We start from the raw sequence: 22,950 nt of genomic DNA on the forward strand, positions 1-22,950 counted from the left end.
ATGAGGCATGAGGCTCACTTTGTATCAGAATAGTGCTAAGAAGTTGATTAACTGAGAAAATCAAAATCTATTTCTTATTGAATCATTGGTCAGGAGCAAATGTCAAACATTTACTGTCTCCTGTTTCTCAGATTTGCTGTGTTTCCTTGCTTTAATTTACTGTCAGTGACATGAATACTGAATATTTTTGAGCTGTCATGATATCAGAGTTTGGCCAAAGGAATACAGAAAATTTGAAAACAAACAAACACAAAAACTAATAACAATGCTTCGTCAAATTCTTTAACTTTGTTTATTGTGTGTTTTGTCTCTTATTTGGTAAATGAATTAGACTCAAATACGAGTGTAGGGAGAAAGCAGCAACCTCCAGGGCTGAAAAATTAGGCCAACACAGAAGTGCCAAAAACAGTACTTCTTTGAATGGCCACTTGAGGCTGGCTCCAAAAGTGAGTCAATCCTCATAGACTCCCTTGTTAAATAAAATGTCCAACTTTAGAGCAGAAATAAACATGTGTACAGCCTGGTGCAGAAAATGGTTTTGGTCTCTATAGCTACAGTCTATGGTCGGGAGGTGGAGAGTGTGTAACCATAACTGTAGAAAAATAACAATTACCCTTAATGGATAGTGAAAAGGCAACCAGATGAACTGATAAATAAAAGATACACCAGGCCTGACATCTGCCATCATAATATTATCCAATGTGTAACATGGTATCAATATTTCATTTCTTAAATATCACTATTATCATTAATACCAGTATATCGCCACACACCTGCTTTGAATTATAAATTCTTATTTGGAAATCCAATTCTGGGAAATTGTGACAGGTAGGCTATTTTTCATCATTTTCTGACATTTATTAGACTAAATAATTACCCCATTAATTGGAAAACTAATCAACTCATTAACTTACAGTGTAAATAACTTAGCTGCAGCCCTACATCAACACTTTGCAAACAAGCAGAAATGCAGTAAAAGCTCAGAAAAATGCAAACATCATATGGCTACATGTACATGACACCTATTTTATATTAAACCTGGACTGTCACCCTATGACCTCAAATACTACAGTGTGACCATATGTGTGGCTTAAAAGCACTAACACTAAAAGCCTGGAAAATCTCTTTTCTTATACATCTTCTTACTGTAAGTCAGTGGCTCCCAAACCGCACGGGTGCAAACAAAGCGATGGGGGGAAAATGTGGAGTTCAGTAGACATTCTGACCTGTCAAACACAGGTGTTGCTAATAACATTATATAATTGCTGCGCTGCAGTAGTTGCTGGAGGGGACCCGTCGTTAACGTCATTAGTTCCACCTGTGTTTTTTTTTTTTTCTCTCCAGAAGGCAAATGTAAGGAAAAATAGGGACGACTCTTGTTTTATAACAATTTTTATATTTACACAACAATAAGCTGTAGCGGTATCCTTTTTCTCTGGCTTTCAACCACATCTCGAGCCATCTCAGTCGTAATGGAGACGATTCAGTTTTCATTACTCATTCCTCCATGCCAACGGTGCACACACCATTCACTGATGAAGACGATGAAAAAGCTTCAGAATGAGGATGTTTGCTTATTTTGCCTGTGAATGGCCATATTTTTTGATATTATTAGTATTTGTTGTACATTCACACATCCTTCCTTTGTATTTCTATGCGATTTTACACATTGAATATTTACAATGATAATTAGAAATGTTGGTAATAATTTCTTTATGGCATATAACATCTACTACTGGATCATCCTTATTATATCCCACTGTATTTGTCTTTGATTTTGGCTGTATGCTCTTCCTCCTGTGCTTATCTCAGTTTTCACAAACAGATTATTCAAGATAATGATAAAGACTATACTAAAATGGTGATTATAGTGGTGCAAGACACTGACAATGAAAATGCCACTGTTAATCAAGTCTTACGTCCACATAGTTTTTCAGGGTTAAGCTATTACTCATTTCTAACAAGGTCAGTTCTGTTTTTATCTTTAACTGTGATGTGACTCATTATTTTAAGTTGAAAAATGGTTCATATTTAAAACCAAGTTTGCCATTTTTATTGCACATTACTGCAGGCTACTGTCCACAGCACACTAAATGATCTTAGATGATTTCCGTTCACTTTTAAAATGAACTTAGAGAGACCTGAACCCTGCCGGAGATGGATAGTTAATCACAGTAAACATTTAATTAATTAAGTTAATTAATTGTTGATTACTTTATTACTGTGGGGTGATGGACATTTGAGAATCAGCATTGCATTCACATGCTTTGTTGTCAGAAAGTCAAACCAGTCAAATTTGTTAGTGTCATACATTAAGAAAGTTGCCTGCTCTTAAGTATACTTGAGTCACTTCCTGTGCTCATGAAATGACGGTATGCTCTGAAAAAATGCTCAACAGTAATATAAAGTCTACAGTGTATGTGTGTGAGATCTTGTTAATGGCTAACTCATTTCCCTAACTTCATATGATCCATAGAGGCCACAAACTTCAAGCACCATCATGCATGTCTGTGACCGAAGCACTGCAGGGAGTGACGTTCATTTGACCCTGGAAGATCACAAGATTAACAACAGTGGAGCTTTCCAGCCTTTCATCTCCGATATGAGAGGAAAAGCCGTCCACACCCTGAGGCATGAGCAGTATCCGAGAGCAGAGCTGTCGCATTCACTTACCTCATCTCATTTTTTCTCATTTGAGACAATGGCATGACCTTAATTACCCTGTCAGAGCTGTAATCTACAGCGCTCCTTCTTTGGGTTTGGGGATTTTTCAGTTTCTCAGTAACACTTGAGGTGAAGTTTTGCTCCAACAATGTTATCAGGAACCCCAACGTGGTTTAAGGTGCACTGACATCATACATTTACATATTTCCATAATACTTAATAATTGTACTATTATACAATTAATTTCTTATTTTGCAGAAATAATAAGCAGCTTAAACTGCAATAAAATAGTTGTATAGATCAGTATACAACAATACTTCAGTAATACTTACTAGAGAGTAATACTGGTCTCCATTTTGAAAAGTGAACCCTTGCTGTGTTGTGGATTATTCTTTGTTGCCATCTTCTTGTACAACCAAAACACACATAATCGGTGCCAAGCTGTGGAAGAACCTGGAGGCTATGACTACTACAAAACACACTGCTCACAAAGCCCAGGTAATTATAGCTTGTTAGGTTGGCTATTGAAACACTGCAGTGCCCATAACTGAGTTTCTATTTTCATGCAGCCCTCAGCTCCCATTCTCTTTTATGTGTTTAATCAAATCCTGTTCAAAGCTCCATGCCAGCAACCCCCATGCAACCCTCAGTTTTTTTTTTCATGTTAAATCTGTCTGTACATGCAACACATGACCCCTGTTGACACATAAATGTGGCCATATTTTTGATATTATTAGTATTTGTTGTACATTCACACATATTCCTTAATATTTACAATGGTAATTTGAAATGTCGCTAATAACTTCATTATGGCATATAAAATCTATTATTAGATAATCCTTCTTATATCCCAGTTTTTGTCTTTGTTTCCTACGTTTTGTGGCTGCGTGCTCTTCCTCCTGTGCTTATCTCAGTTTCCACGAACACATCATTTAAGATAATGATAAAGACACTAAAGATACTAAAAAACTGATTGTAGTGGTACATGATGCAATTCGTTCAATGGTGACTCATGTTTTAGCCACACAATGAAGAAAGATGGCGATGAACCGAAACGGCACCACACTGTTTCTGCCTCGGAGCGATGTGCCGTGTTGATGTAGCAGAAACAACACAAGAACATGTGCTGCGTCATGTGACTGAGCACTGGGAGGCTTTGTATGTATGAGGAGCTGCTCATGTGCTTCCACTCCAGAGTTTGAGTGTAACACTGACTTCATTTGGCTCCTTTACAATGGAGTATTGAGTATTAAAAATGGAAGGAAAAGACTGAAGAAAACCCCTCCAATAAAAATAGAAGGACAACAAAGGTATTTATGGCATGTTTGTAGAGTTTACAACTTCTATCAGCACCTTTTTATCTTCAAAAGATCCTTTGAACGTGCGTGCCCTGAATCGACTCCACACCGTTAAACACCCTGGAGCTGCCATCTTCTTGTCTGTGATCCCTTACCGCAGATTCTAACACAGAGTTTTCCAACTTTCTGCCATGCACATACATGTCTGCTGACCTTCAGCCAAAACATACAGTGTGCAGTGGCGGTGCTAGTCTTTAACTTACAGACACGCATATTGATTTAAAGCATCGATCGGGCTGCTGCTGGGGTTGCAGGGGTGATGTTGTCGGTTCTGGGTCGGTGGGGAAAGCTTTGTCACGACTTATTCTTTGCCCTCACAGTACGACTACTCTCCTCTGCCAACACGCAAGGTGGAGGAGTTGAAGAAGAGGGAAAAAAAGTGGAGGAGAGGACGAAAGGTGAAACCAGTTTTTCTACTCCATCATCAAAGATGGATCTCTCATGTTGATGAAGGGTTCGTAATGACCACTCCACTACAGGCCACTTTAGAAAAAGAACTGGCTTTGGTGTAATCATTTCACCACTGTGTCACGCCTACTGTGTTTTATGCAGAAAACTGCCTGCTTTGATTTGTTCTCATCAGCACAATCCAAACTGAAGCTACACATTAGGTGGAGCCCACTGTCCCTTATTCCGTACTGCCTTCACTGTTCCGCCTTTAACTATGACCTCAGTAATAAATACCGACAATGTCACCATGAACCAAAGATTATAAATGTCAGAATCGTAAAGGTTGAATTTATGGCACTGAATTGCTTAAAATTGTACAGTTGTGCATAATCAAGTGGCCACTGAGTGTATATGCCTTTGCATTTTTTGGTTTTGTGAATGGACCTAGTCACAGCAGGGTGAACCCCTCCAAAAACGGAAAAAGACTTCCAGGAGAGAGCACACCTGTGTTAACATCAATCAGGGTGACATTAGGAGCAAGTTTCCCTTATCCCTTCTCCACCAAGCAACATGCAACATGACAGCGCTGCACCCAAAGTGCTCGGTGCTGGGGAGAACAGCTGCGCTAAATGTAGGCTGTCTGCAAAATTGAGGCCTGTGCGTGTGCTGCACAAGGAAAGAAAAGGGTGACACAAGTGAGCAATACTCACTGATCCATTCAAATGATCATGCTCACTGGACCAGACAGTGCTCCCACTCAGAGAGACAGTGCATCAGAATCCTCCTCATAAAGCAGAACTGCTCTTCCGGGCCACAGTGACTGTAACACAATAACCCTGGATGATGCTGAAAGGCTCAGAGAGGCCTGCTCATTGATGAGGGAGAGAAACACAAGACAGAGAAGTACTGTGCAGTTCATCCTGCTGGATCTTACAGGTTTTACAGTGTGGATTAATTAGTGCTAAAAGTAACTGTTTCCCAGCTCTAAGTGTGATTGTAATATTTACTGAAACTAATCCAACTTAGAGATTCCCTTCGAATCATGTTTCCTTCAATATAAAGATGCAAATCAAAGCATCTGTTTTGTATTACTGTTAGCTAGTCATAAATGCTGTTATATTAGCTATGTCTATAGCAATGGCTATCATGCTTACGCTCCCACGCTTAAAGACACTTAAAAGTTTGACTGAATGCGCTAGAGGAAAAGTCAGGAGATCAGATAGTGTTTATCCTCTGGGCACCATGAACATCTGCACCAAATTTAATGGCGATCCGTCCAATAGTTGTTGAAATATTTCATTAAAGACCAAAAATTTCAACCTTCTGGTTGCACTGGCGGAAAAGTCAGAGGAGCACCAAAGTCAGTATAGTTTTCATTGTCTGGAGACCATGAATTTCTGCACAATCCGAACAAGAGTTGTTGAGATGTCACTGTTGTTGAGCATACACGAACCTAAAATGTGTTCAACTGATTGTTTCCCTTCAAGTTTTCTTCAGCACAAAGAAGTAAATTAAAGAATCCATTATTTTATTCCTGTTAGCAAGACATTGCTGTTACATCTACTATATATGTAGAACATTTAAAAAGCAATAACTCTATAATAGCATCAGGCAAAAAGAGCATCTCACAATGCCAGCTGATAAATCTTCAGACGCACTACAAGTATCTATCAGTTTTCTTTCAGAGTGATCCATTGGTATCTGACCCTGTTAACCCTCCTAACTGGATCTGTATGGATCACATCATCTCCTACGGGTTCAGGTCTTCACCGCAGCCAGTGAGATTTCACAACAACAAAGCCTGCTGGTCAACCAGCTGTTGACAAATCCCCAGTATGGCTGAGTCCTGGCTGATGCTGCACCAAGCTGGTACATGCACACACACACACACACACACACACACACACACACACACACACACACACACAAGCAGCAGAATCATATCTATTCATGAAATGAGGCTGATCCTGTAGAATTATGCATCCTGTTTAAAATATGTTGATTTTGAGAAAAAAAAACCTCATAAATTCATAAAATAACAATAAATGTGATAAATAATGATGAACATGATTTTTTAGCAAGAAAAAGAAAATCAGGATTATCTTTTTAAATTAAATACAACCCACTTCAGAACATATATGAGTGGGTGAGGCGAATTATCCTCCTTTCTTTTCCATCTTCAGATTAAAAACTCTCCATGGCAGATTAGCATGAGGAAGCATAGAGGAGGGTGTGTATGAAAATTGATCAATTTCAAAAGGATTTCTTCTGTCTATAAAAAGCTGACACCATATAGATCTCTTTATGCCTGAAATAGCAAATTAATCAATTAGATGATCATCTAAAAAAATGACACTGACAACCATTTTCAGTACTGAATATATTCGGTGGTTTCAGCTTCTGAAATGTGAGGATTTTATTGCTCTTAACTGACAGTCTTTCAGTTTTAGACTGTTGGCCTAGCAATCTGTAGACAGGGCTTGAGCCCCGCGAAGCCGTGCTGCTCATTTCCCGCTATTCTGTGACATTTTATGGATAAAACTAAATTATTGTTATTTTCAACCCTAATGTCTGTGGTGCTAAAGTGTTACTGTGTCCTGTTTATTTCTCACAAACAAAGAAACAACTGCCTGAGGGAGTGACACTGGACTGGTCAGCTGTCATGTTTGCAGACAACCCTGGCTGACTTCAGATGATAAATGTTTGCACATGTAAATTTTGTTAACAGCAGAACAGCTAAAGCTGAATTTAAGTGTTTCTGCACACAGCGCTTATACTGAACATCCAGCATCATCGGTTCAACAGTCGGAAATAGGCGTTCTGTCATAACGGCCTATCAACAGCATGAAGACAAGACTTTAAGTCAAGGGGAAAAACAGAGAACAACCTAACTCTCATTTGTGAATTTATGAATTCAGGGCACTGCCGTGTCACACACACTGTGCATCTAGGGCTGCCTCAAGGACTGAACTGTGAGCTCTATAGCTACGAGACAGCCTCAGTAACCGCCCAGATACTTTATGTGGGTCTGTATGAGTAGAAGTGATTGTGACTCTGAGGTCTCAGGCCAGACACAATGATGAGAACAAGACTTTGTCATGTTTTGGAGTTGTGTACCGTCTAAGGTTGTGTAAGCTACATGTAATTAAAGGCAAACTGGTTTGGTTGTGCAGGCTGCTCTTATACATGCATGCAAATTAAGTACTCCATACATCCATACTCACCTCTGCTGTTTGTCGCTTTTAGAAAATAGTCAAACTATCTCACCACATCTGCATTTTCACACGTTCTGCCATTTCTTTTTCTTTGGCAGCTGCACTCCCCGTACCAACAGCACGGCTTATAAGTAACAACTTAGCTTTTCATGAGTCAATACAATGAACTAAATGCTGTTTATAATACATCCATTTAAAATACAACACAGATGGCTGGCAGGAGGAGAGGCAGGGAGCCAAATGGATTGATGCGATGTGATATCAATAATACAACAGATGATCTGAGATCCGGTTGCAAATTCTGGTCTCAGGTAGGTTATCAAGCAGGAGGAGAAAGACAGTGTCTGACATGGAAAACACTGACTGAACATACACAGCTAACCTGCTTTTCAATACATCCTTAAATATCAGGTTTTACTGGCTTTACAGGGACAAACAAAATGATCAATATTAAGACTATGCACACAGGTAACAGGTAAGGTGGGAAATCTGGGAGACGAATTCCAGTTCCAGCGTTCCAGCATGGCCTTATGGGTAAATGCCAATAAAGCATATTACATCTATTTAAAAGAAAACCTAATCTGAGGAAGCAGCATATAAAAAAACCCATTATGACCTCTCATCTTACAATGAATCTACACCAGCTGAAAGCTTTCAGTAGGCTCCTTGCATCTGCTATGGTATCACAATAATAATGTCTTCCTATAAAGCCATAGAGACTAGATTATAGTCTGTTGTACATAGGAAACTGTGGTGTTTATATTGTGTGGTAGCCTGTCATACTGAGGGAATATATGGGGAAAGGCCAGCTGCTCCGCCTTTGCTTCATATTCATTTAATATAGGCTACACGTGAAGCCTGTTGTAATAATATAACATAAGAGGAGCGGCTGGTGTTTGTGTTTACGCCCTGCTGAGTGATCTCAGTGGTCCACTGCTTGAGGATGCTGTGTGTGGCTGTGCGAGAAAAGATGGACGCGTACAGGTTACTCACTCTGCGTAGCCGGTGGACCACGGCAGCCGCTTGGTCTCCTTCAGTATGAGGATCGGTCTGGCAATGTGATCCGCCGAGCACTCGATCTCGTCCGGCGAGAGTCCCAGGAACTCCGGTCTACTGTACGGGAATTTCAGCGGCAGATCCGATCCGCCGGGATGGTCTCCGTTGGAGCCACCAGCCATCATACCTCCCATAAAATTGGCCACTGCCGATTTCACCCGCGTGAGCATGGTCCTGCTGCAGCGAGGGTCCAGGCGATGCGATTGCGTGAGTCTCCCCCCGCCCGAAAGATCCCCGCACGGCGACGCAGTTTCGCGGCGTGAAAGGTAGACACACAGCGGCCGTGGAGACTCATTCAGCAGCTCAGCGCTCCCGCGGTGAACACGGAAATGAAAGCCACACACACACACACAGAGAAGGAGAGAGAGAGAGAGAGAGAGAGAGAGAGAGACAGACAGAGAGAGAGAGAGAGAGAGAGAGAGAGTGAGAGGGGCAGTGCTGCACGCTAGTCATGTGACAAACCGGTTGCTGCTGGTGGATTTGGTCGCACTGGCATCTGAGTGAGCAGCTTACTGTTTGTCAGTGCCCGAGGTCAAAGGTGCGTAATCCCGGAGTGACGACGACCTTCTGGGCAAAGTGCAGCGCAGCAGTGAGCGCTGACCCATGCTCTGAAGAACGTGGGCCTTCATTCACATAACACACATCACAGTTAATGATAATCGTACAGTTGTATCATCCAGTACAGACCCCCACCGCTGATGCTGTGTGACAAATAATATTATCTGCAAAGTCAAGCAGTTTTATTTCTTACTTATTCTTAACTTTTCTTAAAACCAATATGTTGTCAGTGGTAATCCTTCCCTTCACTGTAGGCCTGCCACAAACTGGTCTTCGTCATGTGATGAAAGTGACAAAATTCAAAACTGACCATAAAGTATCGTTATTACATCGAATAAGGAAATGTTTCATTTTCATATGGGCTCTTGGCTACATGAGCATATTCCTTTTGAGTAATTTTTTGAAGGCATGTACATTGTTTTCCTACATGTTCGGGGTCTAATGGAAACTCAGAGACGTGTGTGTTTGGCCTAATTCCAGTACCAGAAATTCCAATAGAATTGTTGGGGAAGAATAGTGTTGCGTAAAAAATGTAGTAGTCTACACAAAGCATCAGTCACAGATGTAGAGCATGTGAAAGTCCATTGTATTTAGCTATGGTTAACAGCTGGGGTCCCAAACAGAAATAATGTGTAATTTTCTGCTCTGTCATCACCAATTTATTTGCAGGGATTTGGGAATTGGGAAAGAAAATAAAAGGAGGAGACAGTCTCTCTCTCTCTCTCTCACAAACACATGCACATGCACACACACACACACACACACACACACACACAGGAAGACAGCGTGAGTGCAGTCAGCTGAGATTGGCATGCTTTCTGTTACACTGTTAATAGGAGGAGTGGATGACCATGAACTGAGAGGAAGCCAAATAAGGAATTTATAATATGGAGCATAACTTGAGTCATAATAGTAATAATAGTAATTATAATAATAATAATAATAATAATAATAAAAAATTCATATCTAGTCCATAAAGAATTAAGTGCGTTTTGAGAAGAAATCTGAGACCTGATACTGACTGTTGCAGCTTCATTTCCTCAAACTAAGTTAATTGTAAACTGTAAAACAGACTAAAAAAATCTGGGATCCTGCAAAGATGACACATCTGAGCAGCATTATGGAACTTCATGTGACTTTCTGTTGTTACTTTAGTCGTCCTATTTTGTTTTTGTTTTTTTATTCTTTTCTCCGTTTGTTCTGGCCTGAGAGTTGGCGAAAATCTGACTGACTGGGCGTGAAGCCAAACCACTGGGACATGTGTCTAGACATCATGAACTTGGAGCTGCATTTTGGAGAAGTGAACTTCACAAAATGATCTGTTATACAATACCACAGCGTGCAGAGCAGCCAACTCTCAGATCAGACTCTCCTGCAGTGCTGAAAGGTGAAGTTTAAAATCATGAGTCTGTTTATAGAAACACCCTTGTAATGACAGAAAGACTGTCACATATTGGCACCATCAAACTCAACTGGGAGTTGATTCAAATCCATTTAGTCCAAACGTTCACTGGAAAAAAAACATCCATTTGAATATTGTTGGCTTCTGTCAACAACCCATAAATCAAATTTAGCTTGAATTTACTGAGAGTTGGCAGATTTCAAATAGAAGTGCACATATTTAACATCATAATCACAAGCATAACTGATTTAAGACATTATTTATATCTCTTCTGATCGTGTTTGTAAGTCTTCACATGTGCTTTAATTCATAATCTCTTTTCTTTACCATATCATCGCCTACCGTTTCAGTCACATGACTTCTAATAATTCCCCCGTTATGTAAGAAATACTCATTTGCTTTAGATCTCTAGTCAAGCATGACCAGATTTTGCCCCAGGGCAAAACTTTACTATTATCCTCTACTGTCCTGCAACCCACCCACTTACATCCAGACACCAGTTTACTCCAGTAATACAACACAGTAATTTCATTAGGCCCCTTTCTATCTAGGAACATGGACTACGTGAGCATGGTATAAACTAAAAGAATAAATGTCTTACAATTAGCTGCTGACATCGGGCCCAGAGCACATTTCACACATAAATGTCACATGAGAAAATTCACATTGTATGTACATGAGAGTTTCAAGTCAATCAATTCATATGTAATATCATAAGTGAAATAAATGTGTGTTTTAGCATATGAAATAACATTAAACTGAAATTTAAACTTTCACATGTAAAACCATTAATTTTTCATGTGATTTTTTGTTTTTCTTGTGCATTTGAGTCGCTGAAGCTCCTGCACTCTGCTTAAATTCTTCCCTCCGCCTTTTTTCATTTTTCATCATTGTAATGACAAAATATTGAAAACAGTGTCTTGTTTTTGTGGTTATGTTTAGACATCTTGCACTTGTTTAAGGACAGTGAACGGATTGTGGTGAGGATGAGACAGGACATGAACCCCAACCCCAAGTCATATGCGCAGTGCACCAGACCCAACAAGCATTTATCTGTGATGTTCCACTGAGATATGATGTTTACTTGCTTCCTGCTTTGGAACAAAGTGTTGCTGTTTTTTTTTTTCGTCTATATAACGTGGCTTTCTGAAGAATACAAGACAAGCCCACTGTACCTCATTTCAACTCAGCCACATCATCTTCAACCTTCATTCCTTGCTTACACACCGATTACAACTGTGAGCTCACTCATTATACAGGACGTCTCCGGTGAAAATGAATGAACTCCAGCACAGTTGCCAAATTGGCAGACTATATCTAATCAATAATTCATGAATTTGCCAGCAAACAGCTCCACTGACCTAATTACGCACAACCAGCCAGTCTGTGAGCTGGGATGCAGGATGTGATAGACTCCACCTCAGGATACACAGTCATCCATAATCGGGAAAAAATGAACCAGGGCCCTGGGTGGGGCCCTGGTTCATTTTTGGTGAAATGTGCATGTTAACAACAATGAATACACAGTATGTTAACAGTCACTCCTCGGTAACATGCTGATGTCACGTGTGTATTAGAGGTAATTTAATAGAATCTGAGGCATTAATTAAGTCATGAATTTTAGAGCTTTAGACCTATTGATGCCACAATTTGAAAAGTCAGGATATCACCAGTCATTATGATTCATCGTGAATGATTCATTTTATATCTAGGATCTTTATCTGTTTGGGATAAAGTATTTGGACTGAGGTGTAGCTCCTTTTGTCTGTTTTTAAAGGAATTGGGTGAAATCTGTTGTGTTTTTGACAAAAGTTTGGGTAAGACCTTTCCTGTTTCAACATGACAGTGCAAAAGAAATGATTTTCCAAGTTTGTTGTGGAAGAACATGACAGACCTGCCCTGCACATCCCCATGGCCTTTAAATGAACCTTATGAAAAATGAGCCTTACCACCCAACATCTGTACCAGACCTTAGTAATCCTTAGTAATCTCCAGAAGTCCCGTTCTCAATATGGTCACAAAGTCCCCAGGCTGCTGTAGCAGTTGATTAATGCACATGGATTTGACAGTAGCGCAATATGGATGACGGGTAATGCTTTGGTGTCCACATACTTTTGGCCATTCCCATAAAATTCCATCGAATGAAAACTGAAATGAATCTTTTGGTAAAGGCATCCCTGTAAAATAAAACCAAATCACTGAAGGGTCACCTTTCCTTTGAGAGACACATTATGTAATAAATATCCAAACAAGTAATCTTACACTTAAACATTGAAGTTCCCAAAATATATGACTGTATAATGACCGAAGTTTTTTTTAGTCCTAGAGCGAGGGCCAATTCGTGTGTGAGAGTGAGCCGGATGCAACGACCTGTTAGAACCATAACTGTGAGGAAGTCATTAAGTCATTATCCGGAACAAGCACCCTTAAAAATCTATTCTATAGCTTGCAGGCAGCCTCTGAAGAGATGAGAGCATGATATAGATTTGCAGTAGTTGTTATGTAAGATGAATGGTGTAACACTGGTAATGTACTGTAAGTAGCAGAAGGCCATTTACAGTAAGTGAAGTATAAATCATATGCACAGATTAGTGATGCACGTTTGTGTCAGTGACCTTGATTCAACTTAAACCTTTATTTTGACTTTAGATTATTGTATTAAGTAAATATTCCAGTAAGTGTCGATCAGTCTCTTCACATGAGGCTCTAAACTGTGGCTCATGCTTTTTCTTTTTTTGTGTGTTACAAATACAGTAGTTTTGAGACCTATCCCTTTGAGAGATGACATAATTCTGCAGTGTTGGTCAGAAACAGTAGACCACCAGTATCTACTGCAGTTCTGCTGGATGCTGTTACAATAGCACAGGGTGTTTCTATTTTTTTGGTTGACTCCCTGCACATCGTTTCCCTCCAGCTCTGTCTCTGTCTTATTCATCAGAGGATTATGAAGATGATGACAGGGTCAAGATAGCTTGAAGGATGTCATACCAGCCTGTGTGTCTCTCTGTGTGTGTGTGTGTGTGTGTGTGTGTGTAATCAGCCTGCCAGTCCATCTGATGGCTGACTCACAGACGGACACAGACGGCCACCCACACACACTCGTTGCAGAGAATAATCTGTGTTTGAGTATGGATGATCACAGAAGCTGGTTTTGTGTGAGAGACTGAGAGACGATTCAACCGAGCATAATGTCAGCACTGTCTACATCTGTCTTTAACTGCAGTTTTTATCTGAAGCACTGAGACATGACAATGACTATGCGGAACTGTCACACTGTTTGTGATCAGCTGATAAGAAAAGTGGCCAAACAACTCTTACTACAGCGACTAGTAGTAGTACTAGTACAGCCAGTACTACTATAACTACCATACTATTGCCACTACTTAATATTTTGGGAGCGGCTGTGGCTCAGGAGGTACAGCAGGTCGTTCCACTAATCAGAAGGTGGTTGGTTCGATCTCCGCCACATGTCAAAGTGTCCTTGGGCAAGATACTGAACCCCAAATTGCTCCTGATGACTCATTCATCAGTGTATGAGTTTGTGGGTGAGATGTATGAATGTGTGAGTGAATGGGTGACTGTATTGTAGTATTGTAAAGCACTTTGAGTGGTCAGTAAGACTAGAAAAGCGCTATGTAAGAGCAAGTCCATTTACCATTGATTAGTTCCTCTACTACTTCCATTACTACCACTATCCCAGAACAACTACTAACACAAATGCCCAGTAATAGTAGTGGAAGTGTATTTGTTCCATATGCCGTCTCGTTTGTATTGTCATTTTTACACTAAACTTTGCAACGCTTTTAAATAAAAACATCAGTTCATTTTGTAAATCTGTTGATTGTAGGATTATCCATAATTAAGTTTACACCCTATTAGATTTTGGTATGTAGTGTTACATTTACACTAATACTAGACAGGAACCAAAAATTTCACAAACATATGACATAACCTCTACTCTATATGTGTGTTGTGTTTGTGTGCTGCAAACAATGGTGGTTATTTTATCTGGTTTTCTGGGTGGCTTGTTGTTTTGACCTCTGACCAGCAGATGTCACCAGTGTACTGGACATCTTTCAGGAGAACACACCAGATTTACTTCAAAGTTTCCAGCTCACTCTCAGAGCAGCTCATCAAGATTTACATTTTATTCTACACTGCATTTACATTTTACATATTTGTTGGCACCTGTCTGCATTTGTCAGGGTTTCCAGCGCACAGCCAAACACATATAAGGTGTTTTTGTAGGATGCAATGAGGGAATAACATTACATCAGTCACACATCACCAACCGGGGCTGGTGCTGGCGTTGAGTTGTGAATTTGTGTGATTTATGGGTGTCAGCTCGCCCAGATTCCATTCCCATCTGCCCGCATCAGAGAGCCGGGGGGTGGTCAGAAGCTCCACAGGGGCGCCTGCTCCAACCATTTGTCTCTGTTACTGCCTTCCTCACTTTGTGGTAAACAACACCTTCCTCCAGAAAAGTTTCATTTGGGGTCTGTCTATGGAAAAAGTGAGATGTTGTTGTGGTTATGCACGTGTCTGTGCTGTTTTTGGAGGTGTATCGAGCATTTTCACAGATCACATGTGAAGTGCTGTTCTCATATATTTTTTTTTACTATTTTAGAAGGACATTACATATAAAAAATGTCGTCTTAAAGGACAGTTAGCCAAAAAAGATCATATGCAGTCTTTAGTCAAACATCATGTTATAAGATATGTGTAAACATATAAATAAATGTAAACGAGCAGAGGGCACGCTATGCTTCTGCGCTGTGGTTGTCCTGGTTTTTGTAAAACTGATCGGACTATAGTGGACTTTGTGAGGAAGCTCTTTTGCTATATGCGATTTACATTTACATTTTCTTTCTTCAATTTAGACAGTCGCACCACCACCAGCATCATCGAAAGCAACAGCTACAACAGAGAAAAATTTGTGTTTCTTATATCTAGAAAATTCCAACTTGTGTGCATGAATATTGCACAAAAAAATCATAAGAAAATAGAGAAAACCATAAGTTTAGCACCAAACTGTGTTCCAGGGAATGATGCAATATCCAAAACATTCACATAGGGGCAGGGGATAACAAAAAAATTAGGTAGAGATCTGAGTTGGCAATATATCTTTATGTGTGATCATATAATTCAGAGGTGCAGTCTCATCTGATACTCATAAGAAACCATCGGGTTTCACTATGAACCATTAGGTTTCTCATAGTTCATTGCGAGTTGCTAAAATGAGTTTTAAAAGAACAATCACTGCCATGTTATGTTATTCGATATTATCGAGTATATTTATCACAGAAGGAGTTCGCTTGATCTCACTGTGCCTGCATGTCTTCTCTTCGGGTACTCCGACTTCCTCCCACAGTCCAAAGAGATGTACGTTAGGTTAACTGGTGACTCTAAACTGCCCACAGGTGTGAATGTGAGCGTGAACCGTTATTTGTCTCTATATGTCAGCCCTGTGATAGATTGGCAACTTATTCATGATGTGTCCCGCCCTCACCCAATTTCAGCTGGGATTGGCTCCAGCCCACCAGCGACCCTATAAGGATAATTAGGTGTCCATGTGTATTTACAGACGACAGGCACACTCTTCGATGCCACTTCTTTGTTCCTCATGATAATGATGCTGAAAGCAGTCCCTGTATAATAAAACAGAAACTTCTTTATTTAGTCAGAACCTCTTGAATTTTAATGAAGCTATACAAGCCACCAATAGATCCTTTAATAAAAAATATCATCATTTAAAGTGCCCTACAGGTGACCTATACTGTACACATATACATATAGACATATATATATATATATATATATATATATATATATATTCTGAGACATAACATAAAGTGGATAACCAGAAGACTGGTACCAATGTATCACCTTTTACACTGATGTTTTTTTCACCACACAAAGTGATACTGCTTTATGTCACAGACCAGGAAATGGGCTGTTGTTCTTCCACAACAAACAGAGCTATGGTAATGGCAGATGGTTGAAATTGACTTTCAAGATGCTTTTTCTTTCTCCAAGAGAAAAAAAATGCAGCAGCGGGAAGATGGGAGGACCACAAATATCAAGGTAACTCGCTGTCCATTCCAGAAATAACAGGGTCTGTGGGAAGTGTGGTTTTAGTGTGGTAGACTAACAGCAGTGTCAATTAAAGTTAGCATCATGGAGTTTTTGAGCTCTAGTAGAGCAATAATTTTATGAAGGATTCCCCATTCTGGATATATACTGTGCTCTAGTAGTATAAACATGAGTATCGTCATGGAAATGAGCACTTAATTCACTTTCCTGAAGACTGCTGGAGCGGTAATGTGATTGTGTAGTGCATGCATGTATGCATACATATATGCATATGATGTCTCTCAGATTTTTCTTGTCTTTCATTTCATGTTTATTTACATCAGGGATCATGCACAAAATAAATTAATCTCAAAAAAGAGAAAACATACTCGCACCAGATTTAGTTACCAGCTCATTTCAATCTGCAGGCCCTTGGCAGGTGAAGGGGAACAGTAAAACAGAGCAAAATCCAACATCACCACAACAAATAGGCCAACATCCTATTCATAACCAGGCAGACACACACACACACACACACACACACACACACACACACACACACACACACACACAGACACACACACACACACACACACACAATAAAACAATTCATATGTACACATAATAGAATATAGATATTAAAATAGCAAATTTCCAACACTGAGTGGTGGCGGGAACATGCCAAAGGCACGTAGAAGAATGCGAGCCAATGTAAACAAGTCGGCTTTCAAAGTATAAAAGGTTCGCAAATGTTTTGTGAGGAAGGAAATGCATTTAACACGCTCTAGGACACATTCATACATTCAGGATAAGGATGCATTCAAGGATGGACACAATGCATTTTGATGCAAAGCACTGAATGTAAACACAATTGTGTTTAAACATAGAAGTACATTCTTGACCTTGGAAATAGGAGTTTGAGAAAACAATGCCAACTCTCAGACTGTGTGATAATGATTGAAAGATCTGGAAAAAGCTCCTAAATTGACCTTGAGTTGGGATTATTGTGTCAGTGGCTATTTCCAAGGTCAAGAATAAACTTGCCATGGGTCAAAACAAAGCAGCTTTACACTTTCACGTCAAAAGATCAACTTATTTTTTTACGGTGAAGTAGCTTGTCACCTCTGTTTGTGATACCCCGTGGTAGTTTTAATTGATGACATCCATATTTACATGTGCACGTTTGAAAGTTGAAATGCACAGTGACTCTTCTGGAGAAGTCACAGAGAACACATCTGTAATAATGCAACAGCTCGTCTCAGTGCGATGCTGGAACATGAGGCATTAACCAGCCAGGAAGACATTAAGAGCATCACTTAATCTCTCTCTGCTTGTGACACTGCTGTTCATAAATAAGGCTTTCATAATTAGAGAGGGTCAATTTTTCCCTGACCTGTGGGCATGAGCAGGGAAAATTATTGCAGTCATCCTTCATTAATCATTGTCCACTGAACCAATTTCACCTGCTGTTGGTTTCTAGGCAACAACTCCACTGTGAAGGCATCACATATTTTGGTGGTTGTGGTGTGTGCCTTTGATTCCCACCTGCTATGGATGTTCACGGATCAAGTCTATCATCTCTGTGCAACCCTCACACGACGTCACGCTGTGATCTTATGGCACATCAAAGCACATGTTTGATTAATAAGGGGTTGATGTGACCTCCTCTTCTTTGAGAAATGAGACGAAATGTCTGTGTATGCAAATCGCTGCATGAGGCTGTAAGACAGCTTAGTTTCCTCTCCATTTTTCAGAGCAGGATGCACTTTTGGTAATCTTGTAATAAGTTATTGTATTTAAAGATGATATTTTCCTGCTTTTTTAATCCTTACCACCAGCTGGGGGAACAATGTAAATTGGCTTGACAGTTGTGACAGAGAAAAGGTCATGTTATTTAAAGCCATCGGCATGCCTCAGTTGAAACACACTCCCCCGACACCTTTCCGAAGCTGGAAATGGAGGGCTGTGTCCAACAAATTCAGGTTGTGTTTGTTTGATGCGGTGTGAACAAGCAAAACAAAATGAGGGGTGTTCTAAGAGGGGTATTTCTAAGATTTTTATGCTTTCAAATGTGGTTTCTTGGCAGGAGCAGGTGGCGGTGATTGTCGCTTGACAAGAGCTTCGTTGTGTTTACAAGACAAGAGGTCATAATATGTCCTCTGAGCAGCGCTACGTCTTCAGGGTGGTGACGAGATGGGCCGGGGCTAGCTGGTAAGTGCGCTAACTTCAGTAGAAGAAAAGATGTGACAGAGACAAGAAAAAATTGGCATTGAAATTGCAACATTTCTTCTAGACTGTATACTGCTGTTAATGAGCTATGCTAGCTATGTAGCAATAGCATATAGCTCCTTTAATGGTAATATAGCAGGATTTCTTAAGAGTGGCACATATATATATATATATGAAAAAAATAATTTTCAACAGAAAATGTATTTTGAAATAAACATATGGTAACAGTGCCCAGATTAATCAAACAACGTACTTTCCCAAAGTGTTTTTGTGGATGAAACCTGCTGAAAACCACCAACATATGACTTCTGTGTTTTGTAGCACTTTGTCGACTACAAAATCCTCTGCTAATAAACATAATCCGTGCAGCGTTTAAGTGTCCTCCAAAATGTGTCAACCATTTTGTAGTATGTGAACATATTTCTTGTTGACAGGAAGCTCAGCTCTGTATTGCATAACTGTCCCAACTAGATGTCCGAGCTTTGTCAGCTGTAATTACGTTCATCTTGAGCTGAATCTTTGTTGCACATCAAAGAATTGTGTCTTGTTTTATTGTATGTATTTGTGTTTTACTTCCATTTATGAATAATGCTGCTTCTGTTCCTTTTAAATATCAGCAAAGAAAAACAGACTGTACCTTTACTACGATGTCATATGTTATAGTCATGATCTTGATTAGGATTCACATTCCTCTGCTCCCCCTCTCGAGGCCCTCAGCTCAAATAAAACCCTTTGCTACTAGGAAACAATAACGTATAGACAGTGTGCTGACCCCAGAAATATGCTGAGAGTTGAAGCTGCAAGTAGACAATAGACATACAGCTGCATACAATTTCTGTGAAGCAAAACAACATTGTCTCAACGACAATGTATTTGGACAAGATAAAAAAAAAATGTTGAGCAACCTTCCTCTGGATTGGTTGAAATGTTAGAGAAAACTAGGGCAGGCTATACAGCAGCAATTGTTAGTTTTCCTCAGAATGAGGGAGATGTTGTGAATATGCATTAATTTTTCTTTGTTGATTTAGCTGATTTTCAAATTGTTCTTAACATGGCTGTCTATTCAGCCTTCTTCACACTGCCAGGACATGACAAGTCCCGGACAATAAACGTTTGATCGAGTTCCAGATTTTGTGTACCAGCATGTTGAGACCTGCTTGTTTGCATGAATTGAACGGCCTCTGGGGAGCGATTAAACCACACAATACTACATAGAAGTGTTATGTTGTTGTTATTTTCAAGGCCGATAGACGGAGAACAATGGAGCAGGAAGAGCGAGGCGGCGTTTTTAATGGCGGGAGATACGCCAGGATGCTGAGAGGGGGCCTCGTTTCATCTGACTCCTCTCATCAATGTGTTGGGAGAACTTCCTGTCTACTAAGTAGTGGAAGTAAGAAGTCTCAGACAAAAACTGCACATCTCCATTTGTTAAAACTCAAAACTCAACATTGCTCTCAGAGCAGCAACTCCGTAAACACTGGTCCGACTTTTTCTTTTGGCCTGTTTTGTTTACACTGGCCTGCCAATAACAGTTTCTGTTCTGGGCTGAAGAGAGGCCAAGGTGTCAGGTGGAGGGAAGCCAGCTGTGGACACAATTGTCCAGATAAAAACGGAAAACAGTACTTGTTTCCCGTAAGGAAAACATGGATGGAAGTTGTTTACTAACTAAGAAAGGAAGTATCTTCTCGGCACTAGTCCCACATGACGCAAAATGTTTTTCTAGTCTAAGAGTTTCTTCGGAGAAAGCGCAATTAATCAAAACCACTGTTTTTTGCCTGAAGTAATGATACACAAAACACACAAAGGACACACAAAGGATATGAATGTTTTTTGTTGCTGTTTCTCTTCACAGACCCCTGTCGAACCCATTTATCTTCCTTTACTCCATTCATTTCACCAGCAGCTCAGTATGTAGGCTATTGTATGAGAGACTGTGCAGTGAAATAGATTTTCTGATTGATTTTCTTTTTTTTTTTTCTTCCGTGTCAACGCAAAAATAGATAAATAAATATCCAAGTACAAAAGAACCCAATGATGCAACTGATAAATTGCCAGAGAGTTCATACATTTTAGACACAGAAATGTATTGAATGAGAGGAATGTTTTTCCATGAGCAGAAACTTGTTGTACTGGTACAAAGAGCCTCTTTTATGGAAATGCTACTTTTTTTTTTATGATAATATGATCGGTCTGTTTTCTGGCTGCATAAATCATAGTTGTTCAAAGTCTCTGGAGAAAGTCTGTCACTGCCTTCTTAAGTACTTGCTCAGTCTAGACTCTGACTGATGAACTTAGCCCAGATCATGTGTGTTTCAGAGACATTTTAATGATTGGCATGTCTAATTAGATGCAGAGGGAGTGCTAGACTGGGAGTTTGAGATGTGTCCATCAGACCTGCAGCGATACTCCTTTCAATCCACCTTAAAAAGAGCTCGTAGCCACATGATCCCTGTTGATGCCAATGCTTGTTTTATTCTCTTTTATATAGCTGGCAATGACCACCCCCAAATACCACTGTATACTGTACCAGATTTGCGCCAACGGATAAATGATGATATTACATGTGGTGAGCGAGGTGATCAATAATTGACGCCATCAAGAGTAGAAAGATTGTTGGGTGAACTGATATCACTGCATTGTTGCATTACACAGCTGTGACACATTTTCCAGCAAGAGACAGAAGAATGTAATAACTCAATTTGATAATATGATTATGAAATATCAAATGAAATGATGTTGGAGTCTAATAGACAGTCAAAGTGCCAAATTACAACAAGCCCCCTCATCTACGAAGTGGAGGTGAATGAAATTTTGTCCGTTGTGCTGAAAAATAACATGTAAAAAAAAAAAAAAAATTTCCAGGAAAACCGTCAGTTACTCTGCAGTTCTTCAGCTCTCTGTAACCAATTTTCTTTGGATCTAGTTTCTCCTAAAGAAAAGTGTCCCTGTGAAAACCGTCGACTGTGTACTTTGTAGATCGTCCAGGGCAACAGAGACGTTGTTTCTATAGAGACGTTGGTTGCTGTTAAAAAAAATAGTTTGGGAAATACACTTATTCACTGTCAGGCTGAGAGTTCAGACTCATGACGGCATGGTAAATATGATGCTTCAGCCAGCGGCCAGTTAGCTAACGTAAAGAAAAGTCCACCTACTAACAAACCTCGATAGTTAACACCTTATGCCTCATTTTTTAAAAATCTGTAACTGGAATTGAACAATTTGTTTTTTTATGTTATTTATCAATGCTGGAAGAAATAATCGAGAAAACGTTCTTTTTTGTTTGGTAATGTGCATAATCTGGCCCTTTAATGTAACAATGAAATTACTTTAATCCAACAACACACTGTACTCACAATTTACACTCATTTACATTATGAGATGTTGATATACATTCTGTGGGGGGGGGGGGGGGGGGGGCAACTTGTTTAGAAGCCCCTCATTAACAACACTGTTGCCCTTTTCACAATATTTTCAATTGAAAGCCCGTACTGTTGCACAATCCCAGATCTTGGCAGATTTTTAGTGCTTAAATTGGCTGCAGATATAAGTGTAAATTTGTTCAACTCTCAGGAAAAATAACACCGGAGAAATTGCTGTGGCTGTGTAGCAACTGCATGAAGCAGCAAAATCTGTGGCTGAGAAAGCAGGAGACAAAGCCAGTGTAGTGTTCAGTACATTAATACATATATTTCGACATATATTTCTGGCATATTTTGATTCTTTTCAATGTGCACAAATCATTACAGACAGGTAGACTTCATGTTAAACATATTTACATATATTACTCCTATTTACACATATTCAAGTGCCTTTTATGTACAAATATACTCTACAGTCAGAAATAGAAATATCTTGATGCATTTTCCTCTGGAGTTCTCAGGGTGGTCTGAGATACATGTCGGTGCTGTACATCACATTAATGTGCAGGAAATTGTTTTTGTCTGGAGTGCAAATGAAGCCAAAACACAACCACCACCCCCCCCCCCCCCCAAAAAAGGGGGGGGGG

General features: G+C 39.8%; 1 protein-coding gene across 1 annotated transcript in view; it reads right to left on the reverse strand.

Moving 5' to 3' along the window:
* The window catches only part of ppm1h (protein phosphatase, Mg2+/Mn2+ dependent, 1H), a 35,531-nt gene extending 26,539 nt beyond the window's left edge, over positions 1-8,992 (reverse strand). Inside the window, exon 1 of the mRNA XM_023400343.2 lies at positions 8,621-8,992. Within this exon, the coding sequence (XP_023256111.1) occupies positions 8,621-8,853 (233 nt within the window). The 5' untranslated portion in view covers positions 8,854-8,992. The remainder of the gene's footprint in view (positions 1-8,620) is intronic.
* Positions 8,993-22,950: the final 13,958 nt, after the last annotated feature.

Source organism: Seriola lalandi, unplaced genomic scaffold (assembly GCF_002814215.2).
Source record: "Seriola lalandi dorsalis isolate HSWRI2012SDOR001 ecotype SW California unplaced genomic scaffold, Sedor1 jcf7180002052274, whole genome shotgun sequence".
Lineage (NCBI taxonomy): Eukaryota > Metazoa > Chordata > Actinopteri > Carangiformes > Carangidae > Seriola > Seriola lalandi.